General features: G+C 39.4%; 2 protein-coding genes across 4 annotated transcripts; one reads left to right on the plus strand and one right to left on the minus strand.

The window, feature by feature from the left end:
* The first annotated feature begins 4700 nt into the window (after positions 1–4700).
* FFAR4 (free fatty acid receptor 4) lies at positions 4701–9798 on the plus strand. Its single transcript, XM_027909356.1, has 3 exons — positions 4701–5265; positions 6012–6140; positions 9128–9798. The coding sequence occupies exons 1-3, from the start codon at positions 4732–4734 to the stop codon at positions 9533–9535; spliced, it is 1071 nt and encodes a 356-aa protein (XP_027765157.1). The 5' UTR covers positions 4701–4731; the 3' UTR covers positions 9536–9798.
* A 553-nt stretch (positions 9799–10351) lies between these two features.
* RBP4 (retinol binding protein 4) lies at positions 10352–17501 on the minus strand. Of its 3 annotated transcripts, none has more exons than XM_027909336.1 (6): positions 17360–17501; positions 17058–17193; positions 16271–16407; positions 16013–16119; positions 14423–14635; positions 10352–10742 (listed from the first exon to the last, which is right to left on the minus strand). In XM_027909336.1, the coding sequence occupies exons 2-6, from the start codon at positions 17184–17186 to the stop codon at positions 10729–10731; spliced, it is 600 nt and encodes a 199-aa protein (XP_027765137.1). In that variant the 5' UTR covers positions 17187–17193; positions 17360–17501; the 3' UTR covers positions 10352–10728. The 3 variants fall into 3 exon arrangements, with proteins under 3 accessions (XP_027765137.1, XP_027765146.1, XP_027765129.1); XM_027909345.1 differs by having other exon boundaries at positions 17324–17447; XM_027909328.1 differs by lacking the exon at positions 17360–17501 and adding an exon at positions 17279–17301.
* Between the last annotated feature and the right edge of the window lie 5633 nt (positions 17502–23134).

Consider the following 23134-nt stretch of genomic DNA (forward strand, 5'->3'; position numbering starts at 1 on the left):
TGAGACATAAGGGAAAGAAAAGCAAACCAATTCTCCTTCAATCTCACAAATAAGAGCATTCTCTAATCACTGGGTTCTTGAATATGAGGGAAAACAAGGATATCTGTGATCTCTGCACAGTGTACAACCCAGCAGACCAGTGTGTTCAGGGAATGTCTGAGTACATCTCATGAGCATGAGAGGCTGGTGACAAGTTTAGTTTGTAAATCCTTCAGATGTACACGACGATATTTGCTTTGATGTCTCTGCATCAAAGCTCATTAGCAAGAAAGTAACTTTATGCACACCTGAAAGTTAAGCAAAGGTTCAGTGGCCCTTAAGCATCAGACTATAATTCTCCATATAAATCTTACTTGGGATCTCAGTTCCTGGTGAGAACATTCTACCAGATCCTGCAACGTCCAAACAAATCATTCTGATATTCTGTATTTACTGATAAACTCCCTAAATCCATGGGATAGATATGTGAGTGTAATAAAGTTTCTAAAACTGTTAAGAAACAACCTCATTTAGTTAGAACAGTTTAGCTGGAGCTGAATCATCCTGGTGAAGCTTGGTTAGCATGCAGCAGAAGAGACAACATGACCTTCCTATGGAGTTCTCTGTTACATGGATTACGTTCTTACATTTGCACTTGGTTCAGAGAGAAATCCCTTCATTACTGAAAGCCACAAGGAAATTGTTTGATATTGATGTTGGTAAAACTTCTGATTTTGGCAAAACTTCTGGTGATCTTGACAACAGAAAGCTGACACAGCTTTTATTAGAAAGCTCATCTACTGAGAGTAATATCAGCAGCTCTGCATTTGACTGAGGCATTGGTCAGTAATGCTGCTGCTACAGCTTGAAACTACAGCACTGCTGGCACATATCCCAAGAAGCATGCCAGCTTCTGATGGATACTGACCACAGCAAAATGGGACTTCTCAGAAGAAATAGTGACTTGCTCATGCCCCAGAAGAAACAGAGATTAGTTTTTGACATGATGATACATATGAAGCATCTAGCTTTTTCAGTGGACACTGCAGTGTGAGAGCTTGCTACTATATGAAGATAAACAGATGCATTTATATTTGCATTCCAGATTTAAAATCGTCCCTTGCATATTGGTGTAAATGCTTCAGCTCACTGATATGGAAGTATACAGTGGGTGAGTAGTTAGAAAACTTCCTAAAAAGGAAAATAAATTAAAATAGATTTGTATTTGGAACACAGTATGACAGTTGCGTGACTTCTTGTAAGCGCAGAATTTGTACTGTCTAGAAGCAGAACAGCTGCAGTATGGTATGTAAAAGGAAAAGTGAAAATAAAAAGCTAACCTTGGATGCAACTTATGCTAAAAACCTTATTGTACAGACACAGTTTGAGTCATCTACAAGCTTAGAACCTCTCGAGTCAACATTTCTAGTGTAATGAATTTAAATCACTTAGCAAATATTAAATGTGTGATACATCTGTTACAGAGGTCAGTGATATTTACTCATTGTGAAAGAGGTGCACGACAATAGGCCGAAAGACTTAAACACTATTCTACGTGCAAGAGGATGCAAAAATAAGGCAATACCCTTTACTAGATCTTGTCCAAGTGGAACAAGAATTCCCATCTCCCAGAATCACCTAGCCCAAGTGGTCCCTCTCTCTGGGAATATTTCTTATGCTCAAGAAATAAGCTGAATTATCCCCATCTGTCGTGATAGCTCATGGTTGTCAGGGGAACAATCTGAAAAGCAGAGCTTGACTTATGGTATCAGGTAGCACAGCCCTTATCTGCCAGAGGAGGCCACGGCTTGGGCTTTCATTAAGGATGAAATAAAACAACCACAAGAAAGGAGACAAGATTTTTCCCCACTAGGAAAACCAGAGCTCCAGAGAGGTCCCCACAGCTTTCCTTTAACCTAGAACAATGATATCTGAGTTGACTCCATGTTTCACCACTTCTGAGCTTAAAAGAGCACATAGGTTGAAAAAGTTATATAGGTTAAGCAATCATAACAGGTTTCCAAGCATTCTGTTAATCACTTCCTTGTCATAAGCAGCTGTGGTGCAAGTACCGCACACAGTACCCGCCTATTACAGTAATGTCAGAGTAGCTCTATCAAGGTTATGATTCCTCCCTTCCTCGGATTTCACATTGTGGTGGTTGCTATGATTGTACCTACCCAACAGCAAATACAGCTTTTGTACTCCATGGAAGGGAAAAGAAAACTACTTTTTAAGATAATGGATATATTAAACCCATGAGTAATCAGATTATTTTTGTTCCTGCACTGAGCTCTCATTCATTTGATTGAACTCCATGGAAACGTGCATGTTTCTTCACACCTCTGCAGTCCCCAGGCACAGTATTTTGTACACAAGTCAGTGTGAAGCTCACTCACTAACAGCATACTAAAAGCAGCATTTTGCTTTGGTTCCCCTGAGCAAACAACAGGCTTATGCGAAGTAAGTAAGGTTCTCCCTCACACCTAAGGACTAAAGCTAAAGGTGATCCTTTCTAAAGAAGATCAAGGGTCTATCTAGATACTTTCACACATCATCTCATTTTCAAACCTTCTGCTCCTCTATGGCATTCCTTTTCTCCCTGGCTGAAAGTATCTTAATTTATTCAATAATGCTGCTTTGGATGTTTCACTTCATATTTTCCTTCCCCTATTCTTTTTCAAATGTGTTTGCTTTTACCCTGAATTGACAGGCCCAGTTTCTAATTTCATTTTCCACCTATGCCAAGTAGACTAAAAATTTTATTCATAACACAATTTGTATTTATCTGTGATACCATTTTCAGCCATCCCCCACCTGCCCTGTTAATGCTTTCCAAGTTTGCACACAGTTACAATCAGACTTTTAATAATAGCTGTTTTGCCAATCCCCACCTCTATTCAGAACTGACCACACCATCCCTATTGCCAGCTGTCCAGAACTTTGGGCTAAGTTTGTCAGATTGTAAAAAGTCCCCAAACCAGTGAAGTTGTTGGCAATTGGAAGGTATTTGCTGTATTTCAAGATTCACTAATCATTTTAAAGAATCAGTCCATAGCAGAGCCAGCATAAATTGTGGCTAGATATTGCAAGCATTGATCATAAATACAAATTATCAGTAAGAATATTAAATTTACTGAAACTTTTGCAGTATAGGTGCAGATTTTTTTCTCCCATCTAGTGATGTAGAATAAAGTATGTGTATCAAGAAACTTGCCAGTTGCTTGTGTTGCTGGCTGAAAAAAACCCCCAGGTTTTGTAACTTTTCACATTGTCTTGACTTGAGTTCATAGTCCATCCCACTTAACAGCAACTGTGCCCACATTTCACGTGGTCATCTATCAGCAGGAGTAAGTAGGAGCATTTCATCCACCTGTTTAGGCTGCCCTGCAAACTCTCTGTTTGATGAGACAGTATAGATAGCTCAAGAGAAAACATGGTAATTAAAAGCAATGTAAATTCTGCACTGGCAAAGATGTGGGAAGTGATCCAGGAAAGATGTCACTCTTGTCATCCCTCATTAGGAGATCGTCCCTTAGAAGGACTGAGTTTCTGGAATCCCCGCTAATCTGGAATCCCCACTAATGCTGTTGTGTAAGTGGTTGATGGCAGGGTCACACTCAGGGTCCTGCAGAAGCACCGCCCGGTCACCAGGTCCCATCTGCACATTGCTTTGGAATAACTCTCACCTAATCAAAAGGTGCAGGTCCACACGCCCAGCCTGTATCTGCACCCCTGAGCACCTACCCTGGCACTGAGCCAAACGAATGCATCCAGAGCTGTCTGAAGTTATACAACTGTTTACATACTTTATGAAAACCTTTTATCTTCTTTTATGAGACCTTATCTGCTTGTCTGTGACAATTTATGCGCTTCACTCCCAGTCTATTTCCAAATCATCTGGAAGGAAGAGTGTAAGTGGAAAGGCCTACCCTCATTTACAGTCTGAGCAACTGCTTCCAGGAACTGAAGTTCAGAGAAAACACGATATTTTCTAGGTTTGTCTTACTTTAACAGCCTTCTCCAGCAAGAACTCATGACACAGATGGGTAAGATTTTGGATCAACTTTGTAAACAGATCTCTAAAACCACAACAGTGAAACTTCTCCATAGTTAGCACAAGCAATGTACATACAGGTCTGCTGTTTCCAAATGCCACTGTCAAGACAGAAGTGGGTAAATTCCCCTTTTTTTACCCTAGACTAGTGCTGGTTATTCCAGGGTCCTGAGGAGAGCTCTTGGAGTGGTACGGCAGCCATCCCTGTTTTAAGCCATGCACATCCACAGTGGATGGGAGCTGACTGTGTGACCTCCCCAGGTCACTGGCACCCCAGGGGCCCTTCTGGAAAGCTGAGCAGATCAGGGCTGGCTCTAGAGGAGGTGGCTGGGTCTGTGCCCCTTGGCATGGAGGTGGCAACATGCTGACCCACACCCTCCCCAGGGAGGTGTCAGGCATCCCCTCACTACTGCCTCATGCACAGCAGCCTCGCCTTTGTGTGAGCTCCACCGTGTTTACTCTCCCACTTCCTTGTTCCACTCCAACGTGAGGGCCATAAACCGCCCGGCTGGCACAGGAGAGCCCTCGGTGGCAAGGGCAGGAGGAAGAGGAGGGAGGGGGATGGCAGTCAGCCCCTTGCTCTGTGCTGGACGGGCACCCCAGGTGCCACCGTGGTGGTTGGGAGCACAGCCCTTCCCCTAGGGCTAGTGCTACTACTGTCCATGGTGCGTTTCTCATGCCCGCTGGCCTCCCTCATGCTGGGGTACAGGGGGGCACCAGGAGGGAACAAGACCTTTTTCCCCTTCTTCTCGGACTTCAGGGGCCGCAACGTGACGGCCCTGCGCGTCGGCGAAACATCTGCCCTGGCCTCCATCTTCCTGCTGTCCTTGGCGGGCAACATCTGGGGCATCTGTCTGCTGGTGCGGCGGCATCGCAGGCTGTGCGCCGCCAACTGCTTTGTCCTCAACCTCTTCTGCGCCGACCTGCTCTTCATCACCGCCATACCCTTCATCGGCATCGTGCGCTGGACCGAGTCCTGGGTGCTGGGCGACGCCGTCTGCCACATGCTCTTCTATGTGGTGAGCCTGAGCGGCGTAGTCATCATCCTCTCCCTCTCGGCCGTCAGCCTGGAGCGCGTCGTCAGCATCGCCCGGCTGCGCCACGCCGCGTTCCGCCGCCGCAAGGTGCTGGCGGCCGCCTTGCTCCTCATCTGGGGCTTCGCCGCCCTCGCCACCCTCCCGCTCTGCTGCTTCTTCACCGTGGTGCGGCTGCCCTCCCCTCCGGGCCAGGTGAGGGCGAGCGCCGGGCGGGCCCGCGGGAGCCGCGCCGTGGGCGGCGGGGCTGGAGAGGGGAGGGGGGCGCGGGGCCGGACGGCGGGGAAGGCTCGTCCGCCTCTGCCACCGAGGGGGAGAGGGAGAGGTCGACGAGAGAGATCGCACCGAGGGACGTCGCTCCTGGGGCGGGCAGCGGCTGTGCCCGGAGGAGAGCCCGGAGCTCCCCTCGGCCGCCACCCCGCCCCGCTCTCCCGGCGGACCGTCCCGTTAGATGGGGAACGGTCATCGGCTGGAATTCTTTTTGCGTTCCCCAGTGCGGCTCAGAGATCCCCTTTCCAGCACGCTTCCCCTTATCGAGGGATCAGCATCCTGGGAAAGCTGCACAGCACCCGTGGCCTCCTCTGTACCAAATGGCCATGCACAGATGTTTCTGCCTAGTATTTTGAAACACATACAAAAGTACACCCGACTTGACACTCAAATACATTATTAAGTTTAAGGTCTGTAAGATTCAATTTTAAGTTGCTATTAGCATTTGATATTAAATTTATGCCAATATTCCAGTGCAGACACATCTGTTTGTATGGGCTTTTAAAACTATGAAGGAATACATTAGTTCACGACTTGTCTAAGTGGAAAGTTTTCCCATATTCAGTTTAGTCTGCAGCCATTTTTTCCATAGGCATAGAGAGAGAAAAGGACAATGCTGTAGTAAAAATGATGGTACAATGTTGCTTTTCTTCTTCATTCTTTGTAAATAGGAGATTCAGATTTGCACCCTGGATTGGCCCAGCACTGCAGGAGAAATAGTCTGGGATATGACCTTTGCTATTGTTTTCTTTCTAATACAAGGATTAGTCATTGTCATCAGTTACTCCAAAATCTTACAGGTATGTTTTTCCTTTAATTTTTGTTGTAGAACCAAGGGAAGTAAACAATAACTCACTAGGCATCAACATATTGTCACTGAATACAAATACACCTAAAGGGAACAGATGTAGTTTGATCAATAAATAATAAGTTTGTATAAAATGAAGCACTTCAACCTGTACATATCAGCCTACACATTTCAACTAAGAACATGCTTAAATAGCACACTGAGACTCAACACAAAGTTTGTCTTCATACGTATTAAATACACTTCTCCACTTATATGTTGTTCAAGTTAAAACCCGTCATTGCTGAAAGAGTCAAGCATTTGAAATAACTAAAAACTAGATTTTGCTTTCCTTAAGCCTTAACTCCAATCATAGGAGATTTGTAAGAAAGCAGAGAGAGCCAGGACTGGAAACAAATCCAGTTTTTGGATTCGCTGGCTTTCTGCAGATGTTTCTAGCACACAGATCTCATTAGATTATACTTAGACCTCCACAGTTTCAAACGCTGCAAACAAATCTTCCACTTTCTTTCTAAGTAGATGTTGTTTAACTGTTGAAACACAGGCCAAAACACTCAACACCACAGAGTTTTAATCTATATTCTAGCAAGCATAATATTAGTACCTAAATACCTGTTAAGCTACCTGATTTTGTATACCCTTCTCTTCCAAAAACAGAGTGAGAAAGATCTAGAAATCTTCAAGCTAGGCACTGCAATGCCTAGGTTTTAGCAACTGCACCCAAAAGATTCTTGATTTCTTTATTGGATGATTAAGCTTCTTATATTATGTATAAGAAAAATTGTGAGTTTTGGAGAGGAACCTCAAAATACACAGTTAATTCAGCAAGTTATTAACTGATGAAATGCTGAGCACCAAGGGACTGCAGAAACATGCACCAGAGCTGCTGATATTTCAGAGAACCTAGATATTTCTAGATATTTCTAGAACCTAGAATCTGGTCCCTACATGTTTTTGCCTACTGATCGGCCTTAAACTTGTAGTAAAAATCATCAGCTTGTAGTTTCTGTACCCTATTTCTCTTGAACTGAAAAAGGTTTGAGGCCCATAGCAGGATATAATTGAATCTTCGCTCTCATACAGATCTCCAGGAAGCAACTAGAAATCTGCTGGAGAATGTCTCAATCCCTGAGTCATTCCCATGAGCAGACTCATTCTCACTTCATGATGCCAGTGCACACATAGCACGATGCTGTGTTGCTGGAAGCAGTTCAAAACATTCATGTATTCACATAACAACATCTACGATGATGGTGATGATGATGACTGAATACAGATATTATAAGACCTCAAATTTGTTAACAAATATACCTTAAAAATGTCTACTTAACAATTTACTATGACATTGACTATTATTTTTATATAACACTTCCCAGAACCCTGGCAAAAATGACAGATTAGAAGACATGATTTGAAATTTATTTTGTTTTGTGCTCTTCTGTCTCTCAGGCAAGACTTAATCTGGAGGCTAGAACTAGAAAAGATGTCTGTGTTCTGGAAGTTACATATTTATATGTACCTGACTTCTAATTTCCTGCTTGTCCAAGTGTGGTCCAGATGCCCAATGATAGGTATCTAGATTCAATATACTGGACAGATCAAAAAGGGATCCATAACATATCACTGATACCCATTTCCACTGAGCACTTCCTTAAGATGAGGTAGCATCTTATTAACCACAATCCTGTCCCCTTCTCAGGCTTGGCACCTTCTGAGAAGCCCATTTTTAGATCACAGGTTTTGATTTACACCCCTACATTCTGTTGAAATCTTTGGAAGATATCTAGGTTCTTAAAGAGAATTTATTCTGGGCCATCTATGTCTGTCACAAATTCAGAAAACTGCAGAATGAATGACAAATTACTCTCTCTCTAAACGTTTTCATCTCTACCTGAAGCAGTAAGCTACTAAGTATTGCTAGCATTAGTGTTATCCTTCCTGTAGTTTCTGCTAAAGGGAAATGTCACACATAAAAGTGGCAGGAAGAGTCTTACACCTTCTGCTTCCCTTCTCAGACAGCAAATTGATCAAGGCTTTTGAAAAAATCCCTTCTTTATGCATGCAGGGGATAAAGTGGCATCTTAGTTATTTACATAAATGTTTGTTTGCTAAAGATTTCAGTTTTATTTTATTTGCATTAGATATGTGAATGTAATAGACTTAATTGTGCCATGCCAATTTCAGTGAAGGCAGGGATGTAGAGCATGAGATTCAGAGTTTTCTGCAAGTTACTAAGATTCAATATTCTACCTAATGACAGATGATTCACACCCATCAATACTAGATTCCCAAACTACCCATAATCTGGTTTATTATATCAGAGAACACTTTTGCACAACACAGATTTTCATAGTGATGAAAGAATCTGTAAGATTTCACATTAGTTCATTGAAAACAATTCTGATTACTGATTGAGAAGCTAAAAGTTGACACAAAGCAACGTATAATCTCACTCACATTCAGAATTAGTTACCATAATAAATTAATGCTTCTTCTAATACCTACCTTATAATATAAGTATGGCCATAAGAGAATTGGATTGGGTTCCTTCTTGTGCATCAACAAGGATTGTTAACTATGTTCCAGTTTGCATTTGTGAAAGAAATCAATGGGTTTCTTTAGATAGAACAAATGAGGTAATAATTTGAATTTAATGGGATTTCATGAGTAATTAAGGCTCTATTTTATGTTGAAAAGTATTTTTGACTGGTAGAGAGCCATGACAAGAACAACCACCTTGACTAATATTGAGGTGAGTTCACAGCTGAGAGGAAAAAAAAATTGCTAGTGAAGTGAGAATGTTTGAAATGGAACCATTGACAAAAAGTACAAATAGAATTCTGCAATGCCTTTTTTTGCAGTCACTTTTCAAAAGAAAACAGAAAGATCATGTGCCAAGATCATCGTTTTCACTGGTAAAAATGTGTTAATAACTATTCTATGTTTCAGTGAAAGTTGCTTTCTTCTCTTTTGCTGCAGATTACAAAAGCATCAAGAAGAAGTTTAAATGCTGGTTTAGCCTACTCAGAAAATCATCAGATCCGTGTTTCCCAGCAAGACTACAAACTATTCCGATCCCTCTTTCTGCTGATGATCTCTTTCTTCATTATGTGGAGCCCAATAGTAGTAATTATTTTTTTAATTTTAGTTCAGAACTTCAAGAAAGATTTAAATATTTTGCCATCAGTTTTCTTCTGGATAGTGTTATTTACTTTTGCGAACTCTGCAGTCAATCCAATTTTGTATAATGTTGCCTATTTCAGACGTAAATGTCAGGAAATTCTTCTCTGTTGTACAGGGAACTCTGAAAGGCATAGGGCAGGTACAGAAACCACTGCAAGAAGAAGTAACCATGAACAGCCACACTTGTCTTTCATCACCAGATAATTATTTAAAGCCTGAGCTGTGCCACACTTTGGATTTTGTCTACACTACTGCAGGTCGAATAGGTCACTCTGATATAGTATTATATGCCAGAGAAGGGGGGAAAAAAAGCTAAATCTGTATTTTTGTTTCCTGCATGTAAAATTCTCTTGACTTCACTGCTTTGCCTCAGTAAGATCTGTGCAATTTAATCCAATGGATTGAATTCTCCTCTTATACTGAAATAAATAGGAATATGGCAGTGAACTTGCTGAATGTAAAACAGCTGAAATGTAAAACATTTTCAGATGTCATAAATTTCATTAACTTTAATGAAGTATAATGAATCTATATCAAGAGGGCACCTGATCCATTTTTACTTGTTATTTTCCACTGAGTAAAAGACATAAACTCTCTAGTGAAAATGTTCATCCACGGAAAGTGTCTGTTTTTTTAATCCCATTGTAAAAGAAATTTGATTATGCTTCGATGACTGACTGCCTGAACCCAGGTTTGAGCCAACTAAACAATTTCATGTACGAAACAAGGTGATAAACATGTATTATCACCAAGTGAATGATCAGTTTGGTTACATTTCAAATTAAAAATATGGACATAATGAACATTAATTTATAAATAAAGAATAAATTAAAAAATGATTGTCATGTGTAAAATAGTTCTTTTAAAAAGATGCATATTTTTTATGTCTCCAGGAGTCATATAATAAAGGTAATCAGTAATATATAGGGTCACTGAAATTCCTTTCTCTTTTCTAAAAGTTTATTGGGAATGATTTTAAGTATTTTCTAGAAAAAATATGACATTGTATTTGAAAAGAAATTAAAATACATGTATTTTGGGTTTTATGATTAGTACTCTTTCAGTCAGAAATTGAAACCACTAAAAAAAAAGCAAGGATTAAATTCTTAATGCCATCTGAGAACAATTCAAAACAGTGCACTAAAGTAACAGTATACTAATAAAACCAATGTCTACATATGTACAGATTTGCATACAAACAATATTCATTCCCTCTAATCTAAGTTTATTAAAATGTTTCATTGGTTTATTAACAAGGTGAGCTACACAGCTCAGATAAATATATTCCAAATCTAAACAAAGCCATTTGAAACATTTTCCAGAGAACGCCCGATCAATGTGTTAACTTTACATCCGTGGTGCTGTTACATGGTTTCTTTCCATAGTTTTGGATCTCCTTAAGAGCAAAATCCTGAAACACACAAACCCAAAAATTTTGTTTTTCAGTCGCACAAGACAAAATTACAATACACAAACTTTCACTGAATTTAAAATGCATCCATGTCTAATTTCTTTAAAATGCTCTTGAGACCAGCAGTCTGTCACTTGTAGTAATAATAATAATGCCATTACCTTGTTCTGTAGTTTATAATTCCAAAGAATTTTCAACTCAGAACAAAACAGGAATTCATTCAACCTGTTACACCTGTCCTGAGCATTTTAATACTTTGGCAAATAAAGTACTGGACAGATCAGTGATAAAAGAGTTATTTAGTTCCTTTAACAAGTTTCAAATTATTTGCCTTTTAAAAACTAATAATTTAAGAATGTCTTTCAGCAAAATAAGAATCTCCTGACCTCCAAAACTTCTAATGGCAACAGTAAATTAGCTGAGGGAATATACCACCCTTTAATTCACACTGTATTGTATTTACAAGTATTCTCACTTAATATCCACACTCACATTGCATAACTTAAAATAACAAGCTATTACTCTAAGAGGCTCAGTGTATCATAGCTTGATCTGTATTTGAAAAAGAGCTACCATCAGAAATGCAATGTAAGTTAGAACAAAAAACTTGTCATTTCCTAGGCTTCTCTTTTTGCCTTGAAGACCCAGTATATGAAGAACACATATTTTATTTTGGGGGGATTTTTAATCAAGGTTAGTTTTGTACATCTATTGGTTTGGCACACACACGTGTGCGCACACACACACTCTTAATTTGAGTACAGTATTATTTTAAAAAGCTAATGAAAAATCATTGGCAAAAACAATTAGCTTCAAGACATAGCAGAGTATGCACAATTAGAAACAGACACAAGCTGTTACTGCAGCATCTATTAACATCAGTCAGAATTTTACCGCAGTAACAATGGGATGCAGGTCAATACAGACAATTGATGTTGGCTTGTTTTGTTAGTAAATCTGTCTCTCTTAATGGCAGACTTAACACTAAAGCAGCAAGGCTTGCAATCCACACATAAGGAATTAAGCGAATTTTGTAAGACTTTCTGATATAAAGCTTTCAATAAATGATTTTTTTCAGTTTAGCTCACAATCATTCTTTCACTCCCAAATGTACTTGCCTTGCAGGAACTTTGGTTAATGATACTGGAGAATTCAGAATCAACTAACAATGTAGTAACTACAGGTCCTGATTACATAAAGGGTAAAATGCAAGTTGCTGGCTTTAATTTATACTTTGGTGCTGGGCTCATAAAGATAAACGCTGGCATAATCCTCAATAAAAAAGGACCAGGGCAACTATTTTCTCTTTACAAACAGTATGGAACTCAGTGTTTGTATCAGATATATCAAACACAGCGCTCAACACCTAAGATTTGAGTATAAATTAGGATGGCAGACAAAGAACAGTGCAACTTGGTTGATTTGATATTTCTATAACAAACTAGAGGAAGCATGATCAATTTTTTACTTAAGGTTAGTAAGTCAAAGAATATTTAAAGCTGAACTTTCAAAAGGCATTCTGAGGTTTTTCTGTTTAAATTACAGTATTGGTTCTCTACTCTGCGAAAAACCACAAAATTGTATTATATAGAAGTTCTGAAATATTTGAAAAAATTATATCACAAATTATGAATAAATTAATATATTCAATTTTTCTTTTTGGTTTATACTTCCTTGCAAAGATTGACAATACATTTATTGCCTTGCAAGCCTCATATGGAGTAGAAATAATAGAAATACAGATTCGACCATGGTGAATTGGACCAGTGCTTGAACTAGCCCAATATCCTTATTTTACAGTAGTATAGTACTTCCTCTGAGCTTGACAAAAATACAAGGAACCACAATAACACACAGCTCTCAGAATCACAGCTGTATATCTACATTTTATCTTAGATGTAATATCTCCCTAATCATCTCATAATTTGATTTTTCATCTTCAGAAATTTTCATTCTTGCTGTACCTCCATTGAAAATCAGCGAATGCAGGATACAAAACAGAAAAGTATTGTCCATTTGTATAATGACATTGTTTCTTTTCTATCCTACCCTTATGCAATCATGCAAATCATTCACTAAAGCCAGTTTCATTTGCATTTATGGTGTCTCTTATTCTTGACTGCCATAAGTCTGAACTGTCTTATGTTGTCCCCAAATTCTCATTCAGGACAAAACTTTTGTTTCCATTGTTATCAGGTATTTTTTGCAGGTTACTGATCACCATCTACCTTAGCAGATCTTTCAGGTACCCTGTTATCAGCATACCCACTTTACAACATGGCAATATCTTCCTCCCTGTTTATAGAGCAGATGAACAGCCACAAGAGCTGACTGTGCTCATCTGTTCTGACTTTCTTTACAAGATACAAAAGTTTCTTCAGTCAATCCCTGTTTGTTCTAACATATCATTGAGAAAAGCTTTTAATCTTGATTTACAGATTTCAGTGATGAGCATAAAACAGCTCTTGGTAAACTGTTCCAAAGGTTGATGACCTTTGGAGTTAAACAAATGGCTATTTATTTCTGCTCTAAATGTCCAGCTTAAAGTTCCATCCATTTAAATTTATTATTTCTATGTTTGCAAGTCCTTTATTATCTGAGCACAGACTTTGCTCAGGTCAGCCTTTAATCTCTTTCTAACGAGAAATATCAAGGTCTTTGAAGCACTCACTAGAGGACACATTTTACAGACTTTCAATCATTTTCTCTGCTTTTCTTTGAAACTTCTAGTTCATCCTCAGTACTCTTCCAGTTATGATTGTCATCAAATGTGACATAGCAAGCAGACCTATGCCAAGCACAACAATCTTACATGAGTCTTGGTTTATGCATCCAAGAATCACATTAACTCTTTTGCCACATTGTTACATTGGGAGTTCACTGATTCACTGGTCAAGTCTTCTGCAGATGTCATGTCTTCCAGAATGTGAGGGGAATGTAGGAACAGGTACACTACTATTTTATTTGTTCTAAATATTCTGATTTTTCTTCTTCATTTCTCACTATCCCCAGTCTAGGTGTAATTTTTATCAAAAAGTACATTATGTTTTGTTCTAGATGATTATTATTTTGCCTTTTCTAATGTACTTGAGCATAAGTGAACTAATCTGTATCCTTCCCTGTGTTGCAAGCTCAGCCTGACTGTGTGACTCAAGATAGGATCATGCTTCCAGTATGAGGGATATGTCCCTCTTCCATTACCCCACCCTCTTCCACTACCTTTTGTTGGTATGAGGACCTGTGAGAAAGGGTCTGCTATAAGGATCCCTTCCAAGGCTTCTGATTTTCCCTAACAGAGTTTTAAAAGAACTTTTCAAACAGATTTTTGAAAAAAGGCAAAGAGTTCTGATAAAGAGACACAATTACTTTTTACCACAACCGTAAAGTCTATCCTTACTATGTTTACTCACAGTACATTGATTTAATTTTTTTACAACTTCCTCTAATTACTGTTTCAGATGATCTGATATGCTACATAAAAAGCTATAGACCTTAGCTCTCCTCCAGATAAGGGAAGAAAAAGTTGGAAATAACTTACTGCAAGGTCCAGTTTTCAAAATACAATGTTACAGCCACTAAGTAAAAGACTTGATGCATTTGATACTTAATGAGCAGGAGAATCCCAGCCCTTTATGCATTAAACCCTGAAATAAAATTTTTCAGAAAAAGAAGGTTCTTACCATTATGAACGATAACTCTGTATTTTCTGTCCAAACAGAGGTCTATCTGCCTTTGCCTGACAATTTTCTGTGCCTCTGGAGGCAATCCCTTGGGGTCCCGGGAGAACACAAAGGAATAGCTGTTAGCACAAGTGCCGTCTGCGTTCAGTTGGCGGCAGGAGTAGTGAAGAGCGTATGTATCATAATCTGTGTCCACTATCCAGTGATCATCATCTAGAAGAAACCACAGCAAAGAAACAAAGGTGTTAGAGACACAAGTAAAACCTAGAAAATCAGAAGAGATTGCTGACATAATTGTAAAGAAAATACTAAGATGAAGATTGGTACTAATTATAACAGATTAGCTCGTAGTTAATTCCTGTGTCCAGTATTTCATTCCATGTTTCAGAAGAAGTTGTTTGTTTTATAGAGAAAATAAACATATTTAGCAAGGACATGCTAGTCCTGTTCCATATGACTCAAAACTCCATTCTCCTACCAGGGATGTGACTTAGACTATATTTTTAGAGAAAAAAGATGGTCAAGCAACTCTGCATGTGTGTTAGAAGTGTATTTGCTACAATAAACCCTCTTCTTAAACACAGTTACAATTTCAAAGAATTCTGAACTATTTAGCTATGTAACCTGATAAATACCTGGTCACACAGACACTGTGTGTTTACAGAAGTGAATCTAAGTGCTTGCAGTAAAGCATGTTAGATCTGCACCTTCCTCTCCTGGGGCAAAAGGTTCTCCCTTGCACTACCATCTGCTCCGCTGAAAGCAGCACTATGTTCTCTCCCCTTCTCTCCTGCGGGAGGACACCAGGCTTTTTAGAAAGGTAGAATCTGGCCTCAGCCAGCAATCTGAAGCATCCGTGATTCAGCAGCATGTTGTGAGGAGACCTGGCAACAATTTATAAGCCACTGGCATTCAAAACATTCTTTTAACTGGGTATTTGGACAGAGTGGAGCTCCTGTCACTTTCAAATTCCACCTGCTTCTCTTGGAAGCAATCCAAGGAAATGTCTTGAGCTACAAAGCGTCTGAATCTCTACTTGGCTCGAGAAACTAGTTTTGCATAGAGTGTGACAAGTTACCTAAAAATACTAATATATAGACACATTTAAAATATTTATAGGATAGTTTTTGTCTCATAAAACAGAGAAATCTCTGCATTTTCAGACAGAAGACCAAACAAAATAACATTTGCTAAATCCTCTTCGCTGCTTGGCTAGGTCTGACATTAGGCTTTTCAGAGAGAGCAGAAACATCCGGTAACTGAGTTCTGAACTAAACCAAGTCTTGAAATACTTCATCTGCCTTTCATTTCTTTCCAAACAGTGACCTTCGATTATATTGTTGGGTAACAAACAAAAGAAATGCAAAGGTATACAAAGGCCTGATCTTCACTTGTTTAAAGAAAGTCAGCCAGCTGTCCCATATAAAAAGAAGTGATTACCTTGTTCACATTAAAGTTTTGTGTATGAGGGTTATTACCTCTTTTAAATGTGCTTAAGAAACCCAACAGTACTTTTTCCTGCCCCAGCATGGACACGCAATATAACTAGGCTTCCAAGTAGTTCTGCATCTTCTGTAGTTAAGTACTCACTTCCTTTCTGCAGAAAAGAGGCAACACCCCAATACTTCATCTTGAACTTGGCAGGATCCTCTGTGTCAGTGAAAGAGCCGACCATGTCAGCACAGACATCCCAGTTACTGTAGCCAGAGACAAAGAAAACATCACAGTCAAACCTCACAGCACAGATTCAGTATGACTGACACAGGGATAGCAGGCAGGATCAGAGCACCAGTAAGGGCAGCAGAAGCTTAGTGAAATGGAACAAGAAGAAAATTGCAAACAGCTTACTTGAAGAGTCTGACTCTGCCCTTTGCAGTAGCACTCATTTGTCCGTTCTCATCTACGGTGAACTGGGCTACCACATTGTCCCGCAGAAATAGGCCCTCAGGATCTTTTTTTGCCATACCATACCAGGTGCCACTGTACTGCAAGGAAATAAAAAAGGCTTCAGTCAGACCTAGAAGAATGGAAACATCACAGACACTACAGACTAGGGGAAGTGACAGAGGGAATGGCATATAGATCTTTGACACCATGGCTCCAAATTGTGTCTAAGAAACAAATCTAGCTGTTTCAACAGCATAAATCTACCAATACATCCTACTGCAGCCAGGGTTTGTGGAAATATTGACTTTTTTTCAGTTATCATATTTGTATCTGCAGTTCTCCAGTATTAGAAATACAAAATTTGGTGGAAAGAGATTAACAACTGGCAGATCTTGACAGACCTAAGTATGATTTTTTTTTCTTGCAGTGATATCTGAAAACACCAGAGTGTTGATTTTTCATAGAAACAACAAAGTCATCACACTTCTTTTGCTTAGACAGTTTACTTATACAGTTTGAGACTATTCTTTAAACCTCAGTTTCTGCAGTATTACTTTATCAGATGCATCAGGATCCAGCATCTGTGGAGGTGTGGGCAACATCACACACTTCTGCTCTTTCTCAGTATTGCAGTCTGTGACTCCAAGTGAAAATGTGAACACACTGGTGCTACTGAATACCAAATTCTGTAGCTTGGGAAGAAGAGCTAGGCAAGACATCACAGATCCAGGAGAGAAAGGAGATTTACCCTGATCTTGTCGAAGTTCTCCTTGACTTTGAAGCTGCTTACTCGGCAGTCCCGCTCCGCGGTGCTGCTGCCCAGCAAGGCCAGCGCCAGCAGCAGCAGCCAGGGCAGAGCTCTCTCCGTGTGGGCCATCCTGTACCTGCAGCAGACAGACAGAGAACAGCATCAGAAACAGGCTCTGTCACACAAGCGAGGAAGGGAGGGAGGCTGCCCTGCCAGGTCTCCAGGGCATCGTGCAGCTTTCCCTGATGCATGTGCAGGCAAGGCACCTGGTTGTCCCCAGCCCACAGCAGCAGGTCCCTTACAGACAGTGCCGGTACCTGCAGCCTCTGGAGAGCCCAAGTGTTGATGGTGGTGGCAGTGCCCAGGCGGGGAATGCTTTATGTAGTCCTGGGGCTTTCGCAACCCCCTGCGCTACAAAGCCAGAGTTGGAGGGGGAGCAGGTACGTGGGTTAGTGCCTGCTGCAGGCTGGGCCCCTTCATAACAGCCTCTTGCGTAACACCCATGGGCTCAGGTGGTCTTTGACCCTGATCTGCAGCCAAGCAGATGCTAGGAACAAATGCCTCTCTTTGCTTTTTCTGACCCAAAAACAGAGCTCGCACCTGGGGGAAGGGGTGTCCACGTGTGAGCAGAACAAATGGTATGAGATGCACCCCATCTTTGCACAGGGGAGAGTGAACTGCCTCCCTCTACCCTGTGACCTTACACACTGCAGTCCAAAATCCTTCTCACTCAATATGCTAAACCCAGTTACAAGGTGCAGACTTGCTTCCTCCACCTCCTTCCCAAATTCCTTTTCTCTTTTTCCTTATAAACAGTGGCAAACATAATACTTGCAAGTTTCTGCTAATGTTTCTGAAAGCCTGGTCATGCCAGAATCAATTCAGGTCCTCATGACTGATTCCCTCTTGCTTCCAAAAGGCTGTCTTGGGTGCTAATTCATCTCATGATTGGGTCTCAGCAACAGGAACTGGGGCCCTGCAGATCCTCAGGAGGGTGAAAGAGCCCTTCTGTGTGGTCCTGAAAAGGCAGCAGCACCCAAGAGTGACCTGCAAATAGCCAAATACATGTACACACCACATATGACCCTTTTGACATCAGTTTTAAATCAGATATTCCACAATTTCTATTCTGTTTTTGACAAACTGTTTTCAGTTATATAAACCATTATTTTCTCCTGTCCAGGCAAGTTTTGTTGCCTCTCAGTCAATATTTGTTCTCCAGTTTCAACATCTTTAGGAAGCATTAGAGAAAATCTGTTAATTATTTTCTAGGCATGTAACTAGAGCAGGATAGGAATGATTGTTACCAAGAGAACTAATTCACCTACTTTTTTCACCTCCCAATTTTGAAAGAATAAAGGCAAAAGCCTGTTATTTGAAAGGTCTGTGTTCATCACTTTAAAAATTAAGCAAAAACATAATTTAAATATGGAGACACCAATGCAGTATAAAAAAACACTTCAATAGTAGCTAGGTACAGAATTAAACTAATATATTCATCCTGGTCTTTCCCAGAAATTTACTTCAGCCTTTCATATTCCTTTCATATATTCATAAAAATATTGAACTTTTTACTGTTCTGTCCTTTACAATCTCTTCACACACGTAATGCAAATAGTCTGTTTGAATTATCTATGGAAATCCTATGGCAGAGGTTTTCAAAGGAGTTTACAGTCACTCATCCAAATCAACCAAAACATGTTGAGATTTGACCACCTCTGAAAATCTAGGTCAGTGTTCCTGTTATACAATACTGCTTGTTGTCAGCAGTTTTACAGAAAGCAGACCAATCCAGGCTTCACTGAAACAAAAATTTCCTTCTGCTAATAAATTTTAATGACATTTGTTCTGTATATGTGCAAGAGTTATAACAGTCTCTTAAATTAATCTAAAGTAAATCAGAAACATGTAGTTTTGTATTAGCCATGGCACAAAATTTCTTTAATTGTGTACCTCCACTGATCTCTGCACTATTTGGCAACTCATAGCTGGTGGAGAGACTTAGTAATTATAACTTCTAACTCATTCTCAAATCTGGATCTCTACAATCTCTACAGTCCATAGGCAATGCCTAAGAAAATTCTTCTTTTGAATATTTGCTATAACTGGAAATTTGTGGTAGTGCAGTAGCTACAGTGAAGTCACATCTGCATTTCCCAGTCAGATTTCAACAATGGCAATATTTTCCATTAGGAATAGAAAAAGAAAATACACAGAAAAGTTCAAATTTTCAAAGGAAATGGTGGGAAGAAAATTTTCATTGTAGGAGTTATTTCAGCATTATTTAGAAAAAAAAAAAAAGGAAGAAACAAGAGTCAAATTACTATTTAAAACATTTTTAACCCTGCAACAATGCTTTAAATATTAAAATAACTAGAATTTTATCTGTGTAGAATAAGTGTGGCCACAAGAATAAGTCTAGCTCTTAGGAGAAAGTTGGCTCAAAAGCCCACTAATGGGAAATGGAGCGTCCATTTCCATCCAGACTGCACATAGATTGAAAGACTTTTTGCTGTCTTCTTAGGGCTATTTATTTGTAGAATGCCATTCACAAACATTAAACTCTTAGAGGCAGATTTTGCAGGGGAATGAATGCCTGCTGTGGGCACAGAGCAGTGGATGCAAGTGTAGCCACTGCCCTGTGAAACCAGACTCATATGCAACAGCAAATGGCATGATTTGAACCAAGGAGCTCCGTGTACTTTGCAAGGGACAACTGTGTACACTGTCACCATCACAACCATTCCCCTCAGTGGCAGTCCAGGTACAGAGGTCAAGGACAGAATGGAATAGAAAAGACTGGCCTTTGCTCCATGCCAGCCTGTGTACTACCTGATTTTGTAATTGTATGACTTGACATTCTGTTTAGGGAGTAAATTTACTGAACTCTTTACAAACAGTATTTACTAACATACCTAGTTTAAAATGGCACCTTTTCTTTCTTAAGCAAATCTTTCTGAGGATAGTGATTCTCAATTGAAATGTTCTTCTAGGCATGTCACTAAAATGGAAATAACTTGAAACAAAGATGTCAAGTTTGCTAACGGGCTGGCCTTTGGAAGAGCTCTAAACCTGAATGAGTCCAGCAAAGAGCTACAAAAAGATCACTGAGAAATAAGAGAATCTGACAAAAAGAGAGGCTGAGAGAGCTGGAACTGTTCAGCCTGAAAAGATGGCTTGGGGAGATCTTATCAAGTGTATAAATATCTTGCATGAGGGAATGAAGAAGACAGAGTCAGACCCTTCTCAGCGGTGCTCTGTAATATTCTCAGTAATAAAAACTGGCCAGGTAAGCTCCCCAGGGAGTAAATGTCAGAATGGCTGAAATGAAAAGGTTGTTGCCCTTTGCTCAGTCTGTATACTAAAATTCATGCCAAGCTATGAAGAAGCCCATGCTTTTAGTCAAAGCTATAGTGCATCTGGCAAGCCAGGTTAACCCCTTCATGCTAAACTGGCCATTTACTTCAGGAAATTTCCCGTAGAGTCTACAACATCTGTTGAGTCAAAAGGAGGACAATGGAGATGGTGCAGGGCCTTGAGGGGAAGCCGTATGAGGAGCTGCTGAGGTCACTTGGTCTGTTCAGCTTGGAGGGGAGACCTCACTGCAGTTACAACTTCCTTGTGAGGAGGAGGGGCAGGCACTGATTTCTTCTCTGTGGTAACCAGTGACAGGACCCACAGAAATGGCCTGAAGTTGTGTCAGGGGAGGTTTAGGTTGGATATTAGAGAGAGATTCTTCACCCAGAGGGTGGCTGGGTGCTGGAACAGGCTCCCCAGGGAAGTGGTCACAGCACTGAGCCTGACAGAGTTCAAGAAGGGTTTGGACAATACTCTCGGGCACATGATGTGACTCTTGGGGATGGTCCTGTGCAAGGCCAGGAGTTGGATTGGATGATCCTTGTGGGTCCCTTCCAACTCAGCATATTCTGTGATTCTGTGATTTCATGAACCCCCAGAGCCAATCGTTGGTGGTTTTAGGGGAACATGAAAATTTTCAGCCATATGAAAAAAAAAAAGCAGTTAGCTTACTCTTCAGTGTTTACATTTTTAAGATTACTTTTGTAAGAAAAGAGATAGAAAGTTATTCTAAAAGAAACATACAGATTGAAGATGTTTATAAAGGTCCCCAGAATATACAAGATTGGTGACACAAAAACAGTTCAGTGCCAAAACTTGGTTATGTTAGGGTCAGAAAATAACTGTTGTAAAAACCTAAAGAATCCATTCTCATAGCCCACTCACCTAGGAAAAAAACAATAATATTTCTGAATATTAATTTCTTGGATTATATTGGAGATACCAATCTTCAGTGTCCAGACAGTGACCACAAAATTAACCACATCAGAAGTCTTGCACTTGAAATAAACACATTTGATCTGTGTTTCTTCAGAAAATCTTAACTGAATAAGCCACATTAACTGCTATCAGTTTGGATTGGACAGAGACATTCAGAGATGAACACTGAAGTGAACTGGGAAACCTTATAAATGCCTTTGACATTTACGTGCTGCTTGAATCTATTTAAATAACCACGTCTGTCACTTATCCTTCTTAGGAGTTTCCATGTATCACAAGGGCTCAGGAATGGTCTACTACTAAGAACTACTCCATAAATAGTTCAATTTCTGTAGTAACTATGAACGTCAAAGGCAAATGACATCATATGCATTAAAATCACAAAGCACAAATATTTCTGATATTTTCTAAAATTAAACCATTTGAAAAATAAGCACCTCGGTCATCATGTTTTTAAATCAAACAATCTCATCATGCAAAAGAATCAAATCCAAATGCATAATATTTTTGCACTTAAAAGTGCAGTGAAAATGACCGTGCAAGATTAGTTTCCAATATTTAACCTCTAGGCACATAATGGAACCTACATTAAAATGTATTTTAATAAGTTGAGATTTCATTAAAATTTTTTTGGGAAAGACATCAGCAAAATCATGTTTTAAAGTGCCAGAAACATGACATTATTTTTTGGTATAGTTTCTTAGAATAAACTTAAATATCAATGTACTTAGGTTTATTAAAGTGTCCAATAATGTGGAAAATAAGGAGGGTAAAGGAGATAGAACAGAAAGCAAATGTCATATTCCAGCAGAGAAACTTTAAAATTCATTACAATCCTAGTGCTTCAAAATGTTTAAATGCCCTAATTTACACAAGTCATTAAAATACTATTATGAGAAAAACAAAAAGGCATCAATAAACAGGAAAATGCAATGTATTTTCCTAACTCTAAAATGTGGGATTCCATGAATATAAGGCACATTTATGTATCAATCTACATTTTAATTTCTATGAAATCACTTCAACTTTTATTATTCATGGTTAATCAATATGAACATAGAGTTCATGATGAATATAATGACTAATGATATATGAATATCATGACTAATATAGCACTTGCTGAAAAAAAGTCAACTTACCTGTCTTCCAAACATAAACTATTTCATAAAGAACTTCTATTGGTTTCTGATACTTCTTTCAGCGTCATTACAGACTGAGTGCAATTTTAATAGTGAACATATATTACGGAAAAAAACAAAAAGAATTAAAATATGATCTTTATTTGTTTTCTCAAAGTACAGATAGTGTAATTTATCATTTGCAAAAACAGATGGGTATAAGGGAGATTTTGTGGAACCATGATAAGCATTTTAGGTGATCTTGCACATAGAGAATATTATAATAAAATTGTTAGTTTACAAAAATGTTAACCCACTGTCTCCCTGCCCCTAAAGAAAATGGTATAACCTGATCAGGTTGCCTGTCTTTACTTATTCTCCCTCTGGAGAGTGACAGACCACTCTATTTCATTGGATTAATGTGATGACAATATAAAGAATTAATGCTTGTAAAATTGGTTTCTCACATATGATAGAGATGAATGTGTAAATATTACATAGAAGACAATTTCCTAGACTGTTTTAGCTGAGCATGAGACAAATCCTCTATAAACCGCTCCTACTTCAAAGAAACTACTATGTAGAATGTTCCAAAGTCAGTAAACAAACACGATCAAACAATAATGCAAAAGAATGTTACTATTCCTTCACATGATTTCACTG

This window comes from Empidonax traillii, unplaced genomic scaffold (genome assembly GCF_003031625.1).
Source record: "Empidonax traillii isolate 1590-97213 ecotype Southwest subspecies unplaced genomic scaffold, ASM303162v1 scaffold27:size3997909, whole genome shotgun sequence".
Taxonomy (NCBI): Eukaryota; Metazoa; Chordata; class Aves; order Passeriformes; family Tyrannidae; genus Empidonax; species Empidonax traillii.